Here is a 20,460-nt window from a genome sequence, read left to right on the forward strand (position 1 = left end):
AAGAAGTTAGAGAGAAGGTACGAAAGCTGATCGCATAATTTCGACGATGGCTGGCGTTAACCTCGAAGGAAGCGCGCTGGTCGAATTGTCGCGATAGGCCATTAGCTGGTCATAGTTGTTCGAGGGCTCGGTTAACCGGGAATAATATAATAAATCACGCGATAGAAGAGAACGGGAGCTTTCGAGGTACTACGTTGCATTTCCGATAGGCGGAACAGCGTAGCTGCACGTAGCTGCACCTTCTCGTAACGTTCGTGTCGCCGGTGCACGGATCTCACGACTTCCATGTTACTCACACCATCCTTGTGTTACGATATTACTCGTGGACGATAATAGGATGCCCGTCTATTCAACCGAAAGACGTATTTTTTTAAGAAAATGCCAGTCTTCTATTAAGTTGTTCCAGCGAAAGTCGCAAGAAACGTTTGGTACAACACCGTTGTTATCGATTTCAGCTTCTTCGAGGGTAGAATTTACATTGCTGAAAAATTTGCTATCCCACCAAGCGGATATTTAGAACGGACAAAGAAGAGTAGTTTTTCAGATTCTGTCTAAAAGTATTTTCTTCTAACTTGAAGGTTTCTTCCAATTCGAACTAGATAATTTTTCTTCCAGTTCGTGATACGATATCTTACCCACCGCTCGATATTTGTCTCATCACTGTACAAGTTATGAAATCAAGAATATTTTATCAAACGATAAAAATGTAGAAGAAATATGTTTTGAGGAACTTCGATACTATACTGTACTATATTATACCATGTAATTCGATAAGAATTCATACCGTATGGTATTTCCAATACAGAATCTCCAAGAAACACAAATGCATGCTATAACCGTACACTTTCAATTTCTACCAATTATACAGTATCCTCTGGATCGCTATGAAGCCTCGAAATTAAATAAGAGCGATTTTGTAAAATATTCGCGAACATAGTATTCTATAGTCTTGTACAAAATTATGGCACCGTGAGTTCGAGTTCGGTAAAAACCCACAACCACATCTTCTTCGATAGAAATTCTCCGCTGCCAACTCCAACCTTCTATTTTCTCGGAAAAGTATGTCGATACCGGAGCGAAAGGCGAAGCACAAAATACGAAGAAACGAAGGAAACATAAAGACACAGGAGTATCGGCGAGCTCCGTCGGGCGTCCGGTGCATGGTAGGCCATAAAACTCGATCTCTCAATAAATATAGAAGGAACGCAGCGCGAAGTCGCGAGCGTGTACGTTTCTCGTTGGAAAGGGAGGCGAGTGTCCCGTGGAAGGGTCCGGTCGGTTCGCCACAGGGTCCTGGATGAATTCAGGGATCTCGGTGGATCTGCCTTGTGGCTTTCCCTAGTCCGCAACCCTGCTGAGCGTTCCGTTTGCTCTAATTTTAATTAAACCCTTCCTACACAGGATTTCCGTGGTAATCGAGGAGCCAGGCAACGGCCATACTTCATTGGGACACGCTCGACGTGTAATTGCTCCGCGTTGCCCTTTATTCCGCCCCGCCAACATGGCTCGGCCAATTTTATTCCCGTCCGCGGTCCCAGGCCCGCGTATATCAAGCCCCGGCCACGGGCGTACGTGTAATTTTCATTAATACGTGATTTATTCCGGCGACGCGTGATTTATGGAATTATATCGACGCCCGATAGCCGCGTCCTGCCACCACGCCGCCTTCGAGATCTTGCTCGTTACGTCGTTACCCTCGACTTTCCATTATTGCGTTCCGAGCGCTCTACAGGCTTCGTTCGGATTAGTCAAGTTGCCTGAAATCGAACAATTTACATAAGTTCGAGTAACACGAAACTTCGCAAACCTGTCGATTATTATCCTGCGAATTTAATATATTTTACCGTGCTAGTTGCCGTTACAGATCGATATGCGAGCCTCTCAAAGTCAAAACTGATTCGCTCCGCTTTCTGTCAATTTCTCAATTTCGTTGCTTTAAGCGTTTACGATTAACGTCCGACTCTTTACTTGCAATTTGTTGTAGGAAGATGGCAAATTTCACGATGAATTTAAGAAACGGTGTTCGCAACATGTTCGTTTCTTTCTGCTTTCTAATTTATGGAGTCGATCGATGCGGCTACCAAAAGGCTCGTACACTACGCCGTTACATCATGCGTGCAAATCGTTCACATTATCGAAAATTTGTTCTCGTTACACGGCCACGTATTATATGATGACGTAAACAGCAGTATGTATATTTCGAATTACACGAGCGGTTACTAGTTTATCGCCAAGTACAGACGTAAAAGTACGCAAGTTAATGTACGAGAAGCTGGTCTACGTTCATCGCTTTCGCTCATTAATATCCACATCAACGAAAATTTTCATCGCTATTATTACACGGTTGCTAACATCGTCCAACGATATCCGATAGAAACGTCACTAAGTCCAATCAAACGAGTCCCTTTTGTCTAGCCCTATCAACACCTGGAAGAGAAAAACGAGCGCGGTTCCTGCTACTGCAACGCATTACCAAAAACGCATCGATAGAAACACGACAAGTTGTCACATCAACTCCGATTATTGCAACTTCGGTTAGTCTTGCAAAAATGTCTAACGGACGCGGGACGCAAGGTCAAAGAACGAAAAAAGTTGGAAGCGGAGGTGTCGGTGTTCGGGTTCGAGGAACGAGCCTCCCGCAAAATACGTTGACCCCGCCCTCTTTTATTTTCCGCACGAGGCCCCGGCTACGCTCACATTTATTTTTCCCCATGGATCTCTTCTCCTTCTACCTTCTCTCGTGGTCTTCTTCTCGTCTGTGGCGCGGCCAGTTAGCAGCGACGGGCGGTTTTGCCGGTAAGGTCCGGTAACGTTTGTTACCATTGCTCGTTTAAATAATCTCGAAACATGCATCCGCGGGACGGAGCGGCCGACTCGTGGATGGCTTTACGATCGACCCTCGTCGTTAATTAAGAGCTTGTAATTATTTAGTGGAGACGCTAGCGCACCCCCGCCGGCATCGAAGCGGTCCCGCTCCCTTGGCAGGCTTGATTTACATTCCTGCGAAGAATGCGAAAGGCCTCGCCTCACTTTGCTCTATTTTCTCCTTTTCTTTTATTTTTCACCGTCGTCTCTGTGTCCTGTCTGCTCGTCCTGTTTCACAGTCGTCTCCCTCTTCTCGGACGTGCAAACGACGATGACAAGAGCGATGCCCTCACGAACATCAGATTCGATTTCATAAAATTCGTCACTCGACAATATTTTTCAACATCGTGAACGCTTTGAGGAAGATTCACGCGGCTATTCCAAGTATGTTCAGGCACATGATTATAGTAATTTTCAGAAAGTGTTAAACATTTCAGATATTGTATCGTACTTTGGCAAACGTATTTGTTTTTGATACAACCCGTACGCATTGTTTCGTTCAGTCGTCTTTCTCATTCAGTTTCTACCAATGTCTTCGGTCAGGCAGCCACATGTAGTTGTTCTACCAGTTGTCGAGGATCTACATGAATGTTCTTAGTCTGCAAGATAGGAATTACAAACTAATCTATCAAACTACTCGCAGACGATATTTTCACGAAGAGTACCGTCTTCGCAAACAATACACACTTTGTTTTCTGTCTGTCTCTTCATAAAATGTACATACGACACAGAATAAATAATACGTATACGTACAAGTTATGTTAAAATCATTTAATCTCAAGCTACCACAATTTCGAGTACCAGAATTTCTTCTACAAGCGACAGAAAGAAAGACAAAAAAAGGAAAAGAAAAAGGAAAAAGGAAAAGGAAAAGATTTCCACGGCGAGGCATCAAATTATGACACGTCGACGCAAAAGTCAGGTGGAAAATTAAAAGTTGCAGGGGAATTTGGTCCACCTGCGAAACACGTAGCCATCAACCATCCTCTACGAGGACGAGAACGACACCAAACGAATCGCGTTCGCGTAAATCCCGTGGGACGCGAACCGCTGAGATAAATCAGCCAGGACGCCGGGTGAAATCGACGGAAACACGATTCGGCGCGATCAAAGGACCCTCTACAAATTGAAACAAATCAGCCGGCTAATAATAATTAATCCGCGGGCCGCATTAATTATCGAATGCCGCCCGAGTCGTCCGCCTTCTTCTTCGTTCCCCCACGCCGTCTTTTTCTTGCACAGCGCTCGCGCGCGCGCGCGCGTATGAAATCTTCTTGCTGGGTCGCAGCACGAGAACATGCGCGCATTTTTGCGCCAGCACAGCTCCGGTGTACGCGATAATGCGACCTCGAACGCCGCGTATACCGAATGTTGAGCTCTCAATTACGCCCGCAGAGTTATGACGCGCCCTTCCACCCCCTCGATTCTCCTTTGTGTTATATCTCCCTAACAAAGTGGCCCGAAACAAAGTGGAAGGAGACGGTGGGAGAGAGAGAGAGAGAGAGAGAGAGGAATAGCCGCGGGTCAGGCTCGAGATCGCATCTTCATTAACGGCTATTAATTGTCAAAATGTGCCACATAATTCAGCGCGTGCGAACGAGCAGCCAACCTTCCCCCCTCGAGGATTCCAGACGAGAGTTTAAACTTAACGCGGTCAATTGATTTCTAATGGGAACCGCCCTTAGGGTAAACCGTTTCAGAGTTTCGTCTTGGTATCTGTGGTCCATGCGAGATAGAGCGCAAATTATTGGGTCACTATAGTCGGGGAGAAAAATAAGTAGACGAGTAGTGGAAACAAGGTGTCGTCAAATACAGTTTGTTCAGGTAAAAACGTAAATACTAATTTCAATTATTTGCTGAAGAGGATAGTGTACAAGGAGATACAGTAGACAGAAGTTGAACGTATAGTACTAGTTACAGTTCGATCGAGTATCACAAAGTAGAGACAAGTTTGTAAAATAAACCACTATTCGTTGATTTATATTTTTCTGAGGTTTGTGGAAGACGAACGTACTACTTGAACGTATCGTGACAGGATAAATCTTCTCAATTACGAAAAAGCTACAGAAGAGACAATTTGTCTTTTCACACGATATCCTGATAGATATCGCTCTACGAAATCTTACGTTAGTCTATCCTCCGCATCATTTGAAAAGTTAATAAATCCAGAATTAGGAGATCACGGTACTCCATCTCCGTCTGATACGTAGTTGTCGAAAAACGTAAACGATAGAAAACGCGAACAATTTGAATACTAGAAAACTTGGATACGCGAAACACCTGTGAAATATAATCGTCAAAGGACCGCACCGAGTAGGTCCTCCGCATCTGCCGCTAGAGGCGCGTTCATTGAAACGCGACGTGGCACGCAAACAGAGTTGCACGGCTCGGTAACGAGAGAAAGAGAGCTGACTCGATGATTTCCCGACTCGATGACCGTGTATCCGACGCGACGTAATCGCAGGGCGTTTCGGATGACGCGATTACACGGGCCTGTAACTCTGCAGAGCCGGGTCGGCCTCTGTTGTTCGCCCACCCTCGAAGCTCGAATCGCTGGAAAAACCGCGTAATGACAGCGTCCGCCCCGCAACAACCTTCCTCGCGGTAATTCACCGGCCAGCAACACTTCGCGTTGCTCTTTAGTTCGATATCTCACGCGAGAAACCGAGGGAAAAAGCGTTGCGCTGGAACCACGGCAGGGGGTGGTCGAGCAAACACAATGGGGGTGGGATTGTTCACAGAGCTGGTACGCGGCTTAATTGGCCTGATAGAACCGATTCTGATCCTCCACGAGCCTTTGCACCGGGCCCCGTGACCAACGTTGGATAAAAGCAATAACTTAAACGAAAGGTCGGAGGGTGAACTTATCGTACTCAAGAACGAACTAAGGAAATCTGCGGTTGGGTAGGTTTAGGGAAGAATATAAAGGGTTGAGATAGGGAATACGTGAAATTGCGATTGTGAGTGTAATGGAATCTCGTTTGAGCCGCTTATTCGCCAAGTCGGTTGACTCTACGAAATAAACGGTAGAGAAGATCGATGAAATTATCTAAGACGTGTGTGGACCAAATGCTTCGCTAGTAAGATTTCGAAAGTTTCTAAAAGCGAAGTTAATTAGTTTGAGTACAAGCGAGAAATATCATATTCTTCTCGGTTATTTTCTCTGCAGCGATTCTTCTCCCTGTCAAACAGGTTTGAGAGTATTTCTGGAGTAAAATTGCCACTCGTTCCGTGAAAATTGCGATGCGTATCTCCTCCTATTTATTAGGATTTAAGAGAACACTATTGAATAATGCTTGCGAGTTTTCTAAACGGGTGGTTCTGGAACCTATAAAACGGGAACGAAGTCTGTATTTTGACGTTGTTACAAGACTCAAGTAATTGATAGGTAGGTATAAGTATAGCATTTTTGTTATTTGTTTATAGGTAATTTATTAAGAGGAGGACGAAAGGGGGTAAGAGTTAAACGAAAATTCAGCCTGAAAGAAAATCACTGCGTCGGTTATTAGTCGCGATACACTTCGTTTCTCTTAAATATACCGCAATCGGGGGAAAAATCATCGTTAAACGTGTATCGTGACGTGTGTGTGAACCGTTTGCGTGCCCAGTTACATCTCAATGAATACCGCCGCGAAGTCAAGAGCCGAGGAATTATTCTCGCCGACCCGGTCGCTCCGATTTTTCCTTCTCTTATATAAACAAATTATCCGGTAAATGCGATTAAGCGGCTTAGCATACGTTACAGACGTATCGTTAATCGAAACTCTAAAGTTAAAAACACTCGTGACTCTCGCACATATATTGGCCGAGCCAAACTTTCATGGCTTCCATCGGGTTTGAGTATTCTTGAGAATCTGGTCTTGAGCTCCGAGATACGTATTTGTAATTTCAAAGGCGTCATTGATATTTTTATCGAGATTCCAGACATTCGATTCGAAAAATTAGTCGAGAAATTCATGAAAATACAGCAATCTTAGAAACAAAGAGAGAAACGCCGTCGAGATTTTTATTCAAATCCCAGAAAAATACAATTCCAGGCGTACGATAGATGCGAATCTCTGAGAAGCCACGCTGATCGGTTCCATCAATCGAAGTGCGAAGGAAAATGACGACTACGAACACAATTTTCTAAAATCTAGCATGGAATTTCTCAATTTTTATGCCACGACTCTGTGATAAATAATTTCATGAAAATAAGTCGTTCGTTTTTTAAAACGTTAAACAGCAAAACTTCGTGAAAAATGGGGACAGATCAATCTGACTTTTGACTGGTTCACGCGTAGAACGATCAGAAAAACTCCGAGTTCTCAAGGAGCAATTGAAAATCATCGTAAGAAGGGCGTGCGATGGGAACGAGGAAAAGCGTGCTCGGTTCCGAGCGATCGTCCCTTGAAATTTGTTTACAAGAAACGCGAGATTGTAACGCGTTTTTCCCCCTTTTGTTGGAGACGCGAGATCATCGGATCGGAAAATCATCATCCGTCGTTTCCTGCAATTACGATCCTATGCACAAAAGCGTTCGCGTGCGTTTCAGCTCATACAGTCATCGTGTGTCGGGAAATCATCATCCGTCATTTTTTTTCCTCCGCTTCTCCGCTCTTTTTCTTTCGCTTCTCCTTTATTCCAATCATAATACCTCCTTTTTTACTATCTTCGTTACACTCGCGTGCGTGCTGGATGCCTGCGTGCAGATCGCATTTTCGAACGCGTTCACCGGGGGTTGAACGATATCGCTCTGTTCCGGATAGAGAGGCAAATGGCTTCTTTTCCCTTTAATCCGCTCCTTCTCCTGATTTTGCCGCGCTTATTTACCCTCCGTGCTCGTTATTCTAATTCTGACCACTGTCATGATCGTTCTAACGTGATTCGTCGAGCATCTATCGAATTAGGAGCGATTTTAAAGTAGCTAAGGACCAGTGAAATCATTATGAGACGAATGTAGAGCGTGTAGACTCGAGACGGCTAATGAGGATTGTTATTTATTACGAATTATTATTACCAGAATTATTATTACGAAGGATTGCTATTTGACTGGATTTGTGGGAAATTTAAGCACCGAAGAAACTACAGAATGTACATGACGCGCAAAAGTATTCAAAATACTTGAAGTAGCAAGTTGTAACATAGAAAATTTCCCACTTGGTTCCATCAATTTTCTAAATATTTTCTTCTTCGACGAATATTTTTATCTTCATACAACATTTTGCATGCACTTTCAAAATCGTGGCAATCTTCCCTTTCTGTATATGATTCGAAGCTTTGAACTATTCATACACGAGGTGCTGCAGAAAGTTGATGCAACAGTAGCACGTGTTCGTAAAGATATGAATACGTATCAACATCCTAAATTATAATCATGCTCGTTGAATATGACGGACAACCCCATTTCGGTCGACTATATAATAATAATAAATTTAATATATATGTCGGAGGCAGGTTGCCATTTTGAGGCGTTCGATGAACCTTTACTTACTTTACCGTCGCGAATGTAGTCAATATTTATCAGTACGAATGTGGACACTACAAGAGGCTATGAGTAATGGTAATAGGATGGTCGAGATGATGGTGACAACGAATTCAGGTTCGATAACGAATCCACGATCCACGGGAGGACAAGTATCAACGTACTACTCGATTCGGATCACTCAATCGGCAATTCGTCCAACGACTCTAACACTCTAACTCTAACTCTCTTAATCCAAAAGAGACTGCCCTTATATACTCCTGTCCCCGCTTCTCGGGTTAATCTTTGTTTTTAAGGAGAGCCATATAATCATTTCATATCTCTGTCAGGTACATGTCCCTCCCGTGACCGTGGCTACGTCCGGTGATCTGCCATGTCACTTCGAGCTCAAACCCATCGTCATAAAGTCAGATTGGAAAATTAAGACTATTTCTTATTTTTATTACTTAAGGGCGGCTATAGTAAAAGTCTGGACTAGTGTATTGGGGTTTTTCCCAACATTCCGGACGGGAAATCCCGCTGTCTTTCCATCTCCGACATATATAATAAATTCTATAATAAATTCTATAATAAATATATAAATAATAAATTCCAATACCTATTCGTGCCAATATACAACGAAGATGAATCATTCGACTGAATTGTCTATTACGAGTAATTAAAATGTATACAACGTGAAGGAATTATTCAACGATGAATTAACGTAACAGGCATTCTAGAATAAATTACACCGTTCCTACATCGCCTCGACTTTTCGATAATTATGTATATCCAATTATATCAAATTATCTGAAAGGATCTCCAATATTCGAAGAAACGTAATCACGAACAGAGCCTGACATAGGTACGTATATACGAGTTATTGGAACGTTAACTAGACTAGATAATCGCGAAGGTCTACTGAAAAATGTACGTCCATGGTGTACTAGGGGAAAAAGCCGCGTTAGCTCGGACAAGGGGGATGATGATTGCGTAAACGTGACACGTAGAACGAAGTTGACGGACCTGGCGTGACCAGCGAGTGTTGGGTGTGGACATGAGAAGATAAACCAACACCGAGGGTGTAGGTACTGTGCCTGAAATTACATTGCAACCGGACTACTAATAATACGTTAAAAAACTAAAAACTTGCTCGTGATGAATACTTGCTCCTTGGGAAGTTTACCTTCTTTCAAGGGTTGGCTATTTAACTTTGGATAATTAAAGTGGAAAGAAAATGTCGGAAGTACCTGATGGAAGCCAAGGTAACTTTCTATGCTGTGAGTGGCGAAGAACACTTCGCCGTCGCAGGTCAGTATGAGCAGGAACCCGTTCAGCGCCTGTAACAGACGAATTATTTTGCAAATATTACTGCAGGTTCAATAAACATTCCATCGATATTCCCTAGGCTACGTTATTGTCACAATTGTCTCGCGCGATTGAGTTACAGAGAATTATTAGCAAAAAAAAAATTTACAAAAGAGCTATCAATTATCGGCGGTAATAAATTTCGTTGTACAATAAAAACAAGGCTGACGATGAAACAAGTTTGTCGAGTCAATTTTACAAGTTACAACGCATATGAAATGTCCGATTTTATCGATTCAGACTACACTGAATTCTAGAAGAATTCTCAGGTTTAGAACGATATACAAAATGTTTTACAAAGTCGCAAATATTTATTGAAAGGAAAGATTCAAAAACTTTCGGACATTACGTACGTTCCAACCTGATAGAAACTACAAGTCGGTTGATTATACTATTCGATATGAAAGCGCAAAAAAATGTCGACACAAGTCTATAACTAACGAGTTGTAATTTATCGATTTACTATCGAACCCGGATATAATATCCCATGATCATCGACGATACGAAATTAAAAAGAAAGAGAAAAGAAAAAAAGGGAACGAATAGAGAAGAAAAATTCTCTGTAGCGATAATTCACTTCTAGAAAAGGAGTTGCACAACGAGTGCTCGTTTCCTTTCCGAAAACGGGGAATTGCTGGCCGGGGCGAAAACGTTCCGGAAAGTTTCCCCATTTATCGACGTGGCCGATGGTGTGGTGGCTTTCGAATACCAAAACGAGCTAGAAACTCGAACGGCCGTATCGAAGCCCGAAATATCCGTCCTAGTTTAAACGGTCGGAGGCTAGAAACGAGTGCGGGGGAATCGGTCGTTTAAAGTACTTGTCTGCTAGCCCGTTTCCCGAGCTAAATGTGTATTGTTTTGTTTTATTTCGACCCGTTGCCGTAGGTGCCCGTGCCAGGTACTACGTCCGACTGGTTTTATTGGTCGGAAATATGAAGAGAACTCTGATACTCAGATACTCCTCTGATACTCCTCGCGTTAATTTATAAAAGATTTTTCTTTCGCTTTAGCTTCGAGGTATTTTTTATTTCACGGAATAGACGATTCTTTTATAGGTAGATAGGTAGAAACAAACGAGCTCTATCGTATTTTTATGGGCTAGGAAATTTTTAGACTTTTGGCGTTTGGCAGTTGAAAGACATTGAGGGGAAGGTTACTCGGATGGAATTTAATATTTAAAATGTATCATTGGAAATTGGAAGGTTTTCGAATGGAACGCTTGCAAATTGAGTGTTCGACTTGAATGCTTCGGAACTTGCTCTGTTTTGCTACGCTTTACGACATTTATGCAGTTCACGCGAGCAAATAAAACGCATTATCGAATCGTACAGCGTTCTAAACATTTGTCGATATTCCAGTCGCATCGATTGCACGGCATATTGCGGAAAAATTTCTCGAAGATGTAGGAATTACAGAGATAAAATTACTGCGTCTGTAAACTTGATCACCGATGAATGATTTGACATCAGCTTCAGTGGCTGACTCGGGATTTATTGTAATAGAACTACTTGCTTAGATAGCTTTACTTCAAAGTAGCTACTTTAATTTAGCTGATCCTTATTTACTACGACTTAAACTCTAAGCCTAAACAAAATTTAACATTCAGTGCGAAATTTAACAATTTAACAGTGAAGATAGTCCGTGGGATCGCGTATGACGTCTAACAGACAGCCTGTGTACCAGTTTGCTGTAGCAGAAAGCGAACGCTTCGAAATTGAATACTTGCGAATTAATCCGAATTCAGTGTCAGAGAATCGGAAGATAGCAAATTGAAATACTCCAAGTATCGAGAAATTCGCCAAGGTTCACCGACAGGGTAGGGACACCATAACCGATAATGTCGGGGGATGGCTATCGAAGCGATCGCATGCGCGACGGATGCTGCGATTTGATTGGTTGATCCAGAGGGTGGGTTTCTCTCTGGCCGCTCGCGTCAATACGGATCCGCGCGGAGGGCGAGTTTCCCCGAGCTTCAATCAACCCCCTGTACCACGAATATAAGCTGTAATAGGATTTTCTCGCTGCCTGCCTACGCTTCTTCCCTTCGAAATGGCCGACATGGCCATTTCTGTAAACCGTGCCATCCCCCGTGGGATTCCGTCTAATCGGCGCGATTGCATCCTCCTCCAAACCCATTCAACGATAAGAAAAACGCTAATAACATAAAAATTAATGAAAATTCGGTCTATTCAACTTATCAAACCAATATTTAAAGTCCAATCTTTCAGCCAATTGAAGACTCTGATAAACTAAAAATTAATAAAAGGTCAAACGATCCACGAATGAGATCAAATAAGAATTCATAAAAATAATATTCAATTATTAATCAAATAATATTAATACTCAAAGTCCAATCTGTCGAGCAACAGAAGATCTTGAAACGAAGATTAGAAATTTCCTCGTTATTACTCAACGCACGTTTATGCGACTTTTATATTTTTACCAGAGAAACGAAATCTATCGAGATACCTTTCATTCGCTAAATATCGTAAAGAATCTTTTTTATATATTTCTTTATATATATTAATTTTGTATATTTCTTTAAGTATTCCAAAAATGCTTAAACTTTGCTTATTCGCGCATTACCAATCCAAGAAAATAAAAAAAAAAAGAAAGAAAGAAAAAGAGAGAATAAAAGGAGGAGGAAGGCAAAGGAGAACAGTATTTCTCGTATCGTTTACACGAGGCTGAGTTCACGGTTGACACGATCCAGGAAGAGCAGCGAAGGGTGAAAACGAGAGAGGACAAGGGGCCAGAAAAGAAAATCGATGGATTTTTATTTCTCGCGTGTGTTGGCCGGCAGCGAATCAGTCGCGTGCCGAGTGTGCGAGTACTCGCGTGTTCCGTCCAAGCGTGAACTTCTAATACCCCTTCATCCTCACCTTGACTCTGGTGTATTAGCGGGTCGCCAATAATACTTCACGCACGAAATCTTTCCATTTTCTTCGCTCATGCAACTAGAAGTCACGGGCACGGACACGGGCCGTAGCACGATCGTTCGGTATGCAGAGCCTACGAATAACCTGAATCGGAATTACATCTCCTTCGATACTCTCTCCGTCCTCTCTCTCTCTCTCTCTCTCTTTCTTCCTAATAACCATTTCTCCTTTAATTTGCTTTCCATTCGTGCACGTTGTTAACGCCTTAAACCGTATGAGTAATTGTCGGTGAATCTGTAGATTATCGTTTATAGAAAATTTATTGGAATTTCTGTTTATTATAAACGTAGAAGTAAAGAACGTTACTTAGTTGGTTACTTAGTTCCACTTAGTTGGAATTTGAATGATTTTTCGTAAGCTTGGATGCATCGGACGGAAGACTTTCGAATGAAAAACTCTGAAAATGATAAGCGCTTGAAGCGAAAGCTTTCGAATTTTTGCGAAACTGCAATCTTTGAAATTGAAAACGTTCGAGTTGCAAGTACTGTTATCGAATAACAGCATGCTATACAGTACGGGAGATTATTCAGTTTACGAATATTGCTTTACTATTATTTTTTACGCACGAGGTCATTAACAATTAATTAAGAAAGCGGTGTGAAAGTGCGGTATTATTAAAAAAGAAAAAGGGGGAAAGATTCAACGAAGGAAAAAATGTGGATAAAACGTTAACGCTGCAAGGATATCGCGTTTCTTTTGATCGCCACTTCGCAGAGCTCTCGCGGATTGATAGCGCGCAACTCGCGTGCCACTTCACAGTCAGAATTTATAGTTCCTTTATTATTTCGACTAAGCTGCTCTTAAGTTTCCGCACACGTAACTCGCTTCCAATTTTTCGAGCCACGATCTAATCGGCCAAGTATATCTGCTCCTTAGCATATTTCCTTCCTATCGCATACAATTTACCTTGTTTTTACCCGGCGTTTGTTTTTCCCTTGCTCGAAAACGCTGCGAATTTCAAGCATTCAATTGATGAAATTTCAGTCCGACACGACGAAAGCTTTTAACATCAAAGCGTCGACTTCTCGAAGATTTCAATTCGAAAGTTCTCGATCTTGAGCGCTTTTAATTTCAATGCTTTCGACCTGGAAAAATTTCAATTCGGGAGTTCTCGAATTCGAAAGCATCTAATTTAAAAACTTTCGATTCTAAAATACAGAATTCGCAAATGTCCCCTTTGCTTCATTCGAATCTAAAAAAAAAAAAAATCACTTCTATTCAAATGAACATCGGTCGTCCGCTTGTATCTACATGAAAATAAAAAATCAATCTGAGATCTAAGCTTTAGGACTCAACTTTACGAAAACGTAAAGCTCGATGGTTGGTTTTGCCATATCTGCTGAACATTAAACGGCAATTTGTATTTCTTCTAGTTTCTGTGTGATCGCAGGTGTAACAGATACTTATCAGAAGACAACGTTCACCGTAATAAATTACATACCGAGATAAAAGATTCTACTATTAATTCTACGTGATTTCCTCTTAATTCATGTAAAGCCTAATGAATTTTTGTATGTAAATCAGATAATAGACACACGTTTTTTGCATCGCGGAATTTCATTAATACAAACAAAAGGAAATCTTTATTCGGGGGAGGGGATCCGTTTAGAGCTACTAAATGCAATTACGTTGCGATTTAATTAACACATGATTCATTACGAGTCGGCAATTAACTCGCACTTCATATGGCACAGTACATAAATCAACTAAGTAAATATATGTTCTGCGATATCGATTACACTCCCTGTTGTCTGTTTTGTATAATAATATATCTATTACTTGCGATGCATTGGATAGCGAACAATAACGTTTTCCCTTTCGCAATGTATATTTATCAGGAAAATTATCGCGCCGGTGAAAACCTGTTCTTAGTTTCTGCAGGGATTAATAAATTCCTTCGCAAGCGAGAAACTTGGTAGAATAGGTTTCAATATGGAATTTTTTCGCATTCTAGGCTCGCAAAATTGAAAGCTTCCGACTCGGATAGTTTTGAATCGAACGACCCCAACTTGAAAGCGCTCAATTTAAGTGCGTATCAATTTGAAAGCATTCGACTTGGGAGCGTGCAATTTCTAAACTTCTCGCTTGTAGCGTTCAATTTAAAGACTTTTAATTTGGAGGAGTGCTATCTGACATTTTTCGACCTGAGGATACTCAACTTGGAAGCTTTCGACTTGACAGCGGCCAATATCTAAAAGCATTCAATTTTCACTAAATAATTATGAACGGTATCGTATATATTACATGGGGCACAATCGGTAGTTATCTTCTGCCTGTATTTTAAAACCCTATTTACTGTTCTGGAATAAAGTCACTCCGGATCACAGTTCATTCTGCCTCGCAGCCAGACGCGAATGAAAACTAGTCCTCAGTAACGCAAACTGATTTTACGACAGGAGTTAGTCAAGACTTTATTTAGCTCATTAACGCACAGGCAATTAAGCATCCTATTGAACGGTAATGTTTTTCGTAAGGGACGACTTAATTAACGAAATAGGGGAAGTAATCGCGAGAGCCGCCGGTAGAACACGTGGAAAACGATAAATTCATAAAATTATTGCCAGGTCGCGTTCGTGCTCCGTGACGAAGGAATGGTCGTTATCGGCGACGTACGCACGAACGACAAAGCTACAGTTGCTAAAGCTGTCGAGGTTGACGGGCCACGCGAAACGAGATCGGACAGATTCTTCCGCTCTGACGAATTACGTCCCGAAAGGTACTCTGAATATCGGTCTAGATAATTGCGATTAAACGTTCACGTGTTTCTCGAGTGAAATTTCTTTGCCTCGCATATGCTTTATTTCGAACGTGGTAAGTTCGAAGGTGTTCGAGTCGCAGGTGTGAGGATTTCACTTTCGCGATGCCATAGTTGTTAATTAAACAATTAAAAATGAATTTAAAAAGCCTCGTTTAAATTGCATCTTTTGGGGTTCGAGGCACATAAATTCAGAGGCTTTCACATTCTATTCCTAAATGAGAATTCCCATTTGTAAATATTCGACGTAACATTTTAATTACAAACGTCCAAAATATTCAACTCAACGGCGTTTTACTCCAACGCTGTCGAATAGGAGCAAATTTCAAGCAAATATCTATCGATGAGATTTGAACACAAAATTCCAAGAAATCGAGATCGGTGTTAAATCGATGATCTCGTGGCGCCATCAATCATTTCGTCCAAAATCAACGACAGAGGAAAAAATGTCCCGGGTTAAATACATGAATGATAAGACGCAAGAAATAATAATATGAACGATAATGGTTTGCTCGATGGGTTTCATGCTCGAGCGTGATTAATTATGGACACCGGAAGGGTAGCTTGAGCCACGTTCGCGAAACTAATACTCGCGAGGCAACGGGACCTTTTTCGTCGAAAAAAAAAATCAAGACGGCATTTTTTTCGCGTCTGAACTAAGCAAGATGGCTAGACAGCATGCTTCCGGGAAACGTCCGCCGACGAAAGTCGCTCGACGACGTTTTATGCCCGCGAATGATTAATCGTATCTGCATTTATCCGCAGCGAAGACACTTGTTTCTGCGGCAAGCATCGAAATTTCATTTGTTTCGGCGATTAAGACTTCCAGTGAGTCAGACGGAATGAGAAAAGAATGAAAGGGCACAAAGTTAAGGGGATGAAGGAAACACCTGCGTCCTCTAGCGCGATTCAACTAATAACGTTAACGAAATTCTACAAGTTACAAGCCGATAAACTCAATCGCATAATAGTGGCAAGTTTAATGATATCGAAGAAATAAAGTTCTGTGAGTAAATTCTACAAATTACAAGCCAACTGAATATTCTACTTAATAGTAGAATATAATATAAAGCTTGTACATGTATTGTCCATATATTTAAAAAAGATCATTCCAAGTATGTAATGACGATTTCTAGTAAATCTATATAATCTGCGTACGAAATATGTACATCTATAATGCTCTATGAAAAACTGCTGATCGATCGTTTCAATTACTTTGACAGTTCCAGTACTAACGAGATCGTAAAGAAATGATAAAACTGTGAAAGAAACGCCAATAACCGCCAACTTGTAACTTGTCGATTAATTAGTACCATTAGTCGACCAATTACAGCGAAAGATAATAATCCCGATGACAGGTGAGGGAATTAAGATGCCACAGCAGAAAACGAGAAACAGGAAGAGGAATAAAATAGAATAAACTCGTGAAGGGTCATCGAACGAACGATTCGGATGGAATATCGAATCTGGTCGATGAGGAGGATCCATGGCCAGTGTCTCGTCGGAGTCTCGTCGGTGTCGACGCCAGGGTAAGAGCAAATGCTGGCGATACGTAAGGCGCAAAAGGGGGTGGTATCTAAGGGAGGAAAGGAGCACGCGATCAATACGGGAAGGACTAGCGGTGCCAGACCAAGGCGAGCCCCGTCGACCACCAACCTAACCTCATATCATCCCATCCCATGCACCCACCTAACCTACACTTACCTTTGACTCAGCCCGTGTCTCACTGACTCACTACACTTTGCCGATCGCCCCGTTTTCCCTTGCGCCCGGCTTCCGGTTATCAGTCTAAACCGCCGTTACGCTATGAAGGAACGCAATCACGGGCCAGAAATTGCTGTTTCGATGCCACCCTTCCCTCTAAAGGGGTTCAAATGTTTCTTTCAAAACAATCCCACGTTTGTCGTTTCGATAGTACAACTAGCATTCGGAATTATTTATTCGATTATAGGAGAAATGGTTTATGGGCTTGTCTCGAAGGGACGTTGTGACAGGTATACAGAGTGATTCTGTAATAATAACATGTCCATTTTGTTCGATATTCTGTCTTGGATATTGGCTTTAAAAATGGGTTTAGTTTATGGAAAGGATCGTGTTCGTGTTCACCGTCGCTGTCGATTATTTATTAACCGGTGGCTGCTAACATTTTTGTAGAAATATGTAGGAACTATTTAATCATCGTACGTATCTAAAATCTTGCAGGATTGAATTTTTTAAGGACTGTGTAATTTTGCTCTTCTGATTTCATGAAGAAGGCACGACGTACTAAAACTTAATATCGACTTATTCGACGCGTTATTATTCTGCCGAAATATATAAACAATTTTATTTTTCAGATAAACTTTATGGTCATACACGGATAAAAATCCCTCTCATTCGGTACTTCGGTTTACCGCTATAAAATGAAACATTCGGCGCTCGTAATAACGATGATCAAGTTCCCCGTTAGATGAGGTAACTAAATGAGTTAAAACGGAATGCCTATAAATTCTGTATACAAGGTGATCAAAGAATATTCACCCATTTCAAGGTTCAAACTGTTTATAATATTCACTGGTTAAAACAACTTTTCTATCCAACTTTCATTTTCCTATTTGTATTCGCAAAAAGAACATTCATAAGATATCGCGGAAAAACGATAAAAATGAATAATAATAACACGATTGGAAGGATTTTAACGCTACTTTTGATGCACCCTGTACGACAAAAAAAAGCAACCATAGCAACTGGACGATATAAAACAAAAATAATCTGGCTACTTGGAATACCTTCACCTCGTAAACTTCGTTTGCAACATATTTGCCATACCATTCACTATATACAACGCCATTCACAGTGCACACACGGTCATTAACGAGGCAGCATCCGGCGGCTTCACGACAGCCTGGAACGCGGCCGATACGAAAATAAAAGTTCATTTAATCGTCGACAGGCTGCCACTTCCTTGGTCGTGGACGACGCACGCTCGCCTTTTTCTTCGCCGAGCTTCGACACCTGCCCCTGTCGAATCACTCGGCTCTTCTTCGCGCGACGGTTTTCGATCGCAAGTGCAGATTACTCGCCTATCTTGTTTGATTAATCTCGATACCGGCTCTCCGGATGGAATAATGAAACGCGTGCGACTTTGAACAATTTCGAGCGACTTGTCGCTTCCTTTCAAACTTCCTATTAGAGCCGCTCTACCTTTGCTTTTTATCCAGAAATCGCGTCGATTATACAACGGTGTATTTTCGAAATGTTTTTTCCCGTGGAAAACAGTCTCCATGGTTTTTGCAGCAAACAGCGATCGGTGCTTAATAGCACGTAAATACAGTCTTCCTAACTACAGCTATCAATACATATTTTGTTTAATGATGTATATCATATATAATGATTAAGTAGTCCGAAAGAATGCATTGTCCAAGGTAATGGCAAAAATGTCTATATAACGTAGATTCCTATACTACTGTGACATTAGAACTGCTAGAGCATTCTTTCTCCTGTTAAGTATACTTCTGATACTTAGCGTACTTCTAATGGCAATTGTAGACAGTGTAAACGATCAGGCTCTCCGTCATCGTGTTTTATTACGATTGTAGAGACCGAATCTAACACGTTCATTTCACTTCTAGCGTATATTGACTTCTAATGCGCTATACATACCATTTTCTAAATTAAAAAAATAATAACAAAAAATAAGAGGCAATTGTTCAAACACTTGTGAATCGAAACGACGAGTGAACGAGTTGAATATAGCTAAAAGACTGCCAATTTTTAAAAATTGATAAGAATGATAAACACGTATAGTAAACAAATAAGAGAGCGAATATTTCGCTGTTCGTTCGATAGTCAAATAAATCTGCAATGTAAGTGTGCTCCGTGCGAGCTCACCGTCGACTTGAGCAGCAGATCCAAGCTCTTACTTGTTGCTGATGCTTGCATGTCTGCCCCTTTTGCCTCCTGGCTGATTGCTCAACTTCGTCCTGCCTGTTTTCCTGTCGTTCGTCTCGATCGTCCACGAATTCTGTAAAAATCATCCTCGACAACCGATGATCCCGAGCCTCACGAAAATCGAAGACGAATACACAATTCGCTAGCGGCTCTCTTTTCGCGTATTAACATTACTCGATACCTAGGTCAGACGAATTCGTGGCGCCAGCCCGTATGTGTGCTTCATTTATTTAGTTAGACCAGCTGCAACCTATCTCTTACATAAAGCAACACTAAGCACATTTCTTACGTAACGCGTTAACGATAAAACCGAGTTACTCCTATTTTCGCTGAATAAAAATATAAAATTTAGTTCCCCAATGACCTCGACTTAACCCAAGAGAAAACTCCACCTGTGGCAAATTTCGCTTATGAAATATATTGCTTTTGCATCTTTCATATCGTATAACGAACTGAATCAGATTTCGCTGCCAGACTCTAATTTTTCCATAGTTTTCCGAAATTAAATACCATATCGCTTTTCCTTCGAAGCCTTTAACAATCATGAAATTATCACAGTAACGACAGTTGTACAATTCCTGTTACATCTTATAACACGTTGGATTTCTCAATTAGAATCTAACTTTCCCACAGTATTCTCAGATTACTCATCTTTCCTCTAAAGTCCTTTGGTAATAAAATTATCGGAATGACAATTGTTGTACGATGAATGTTGTGCAATGTACCTTTATAAATTGTCACACGTTGTGCATCTTACGACACGAAACCGACCTCAACGCGTTTCTCTACCGGACTCTACTTTGCCCAAAATTGTCTCAAACCAAGTACCATATCGTTCTTCTTCGAGGATCGCAATCGTGAAATTATCATCGCAACGACTGTTGTACAATAAACTGTACGATGTACTTTCATCAATTTGTGTAGGTTACATCTTATAAGACGTTGAGACGAAATGGTTTGCGATTCTCCACGCCTGGCTCGACCTATCATCATCAGCCTCGTCGTTCACCAGAATCCTCCTCCATCGAACTTTTCCCAAAAGCGATCGATCGTTTCGGTACGATCGTCGATCGTTCGCACGGTGCTCGCTCGTTAAGAATTCATCGAGGTGAATCGGCGAACCTGTGCATTAGCCGATGAAACGCGCTTCGAAATTCACG

General features: G+C 41.5%; 1 protein-coding gene across 2 annotated transcripts in view; it reads right to left on the reverse strand.

Moving 5' to 3' along the window:
• ss (aryl hydrocarbon receptor spineless) overlaps positions 1 to 20,460 on the reverse strand; it is a 160,084-nt gene that overhangs the window by 12,303 nt on the left and 127,321 nt on the right. For both annotated transcript variants that reach the window (XM_033346031.2, XM_033346021.2), the window contains exon 4: positions 9,559 to 9,648. In XM_033346031.2, the coding sequence (XP_033201922.2) occupies positions 9,559 to 9,648 (90 nt within the window). The remainder of the gene's footprint in view (positions 1 to 9,558; positions 9,649 to 20,460) is intronic.

Source organism: Bombus vancouverensis, chromosome 13, assembly GCF_051014615.1.
Source record: "Bombus vancouverensis nearcticus chromosome 13, iyBomVanc1_principal, whole genome shotgun sequence".
Lineage (NCBI taxonomy): Eukaryota > Metazoa > Arthropoda > Insecta > Hymenoptera > Apidae > Bombus > Bombus vancouverensis.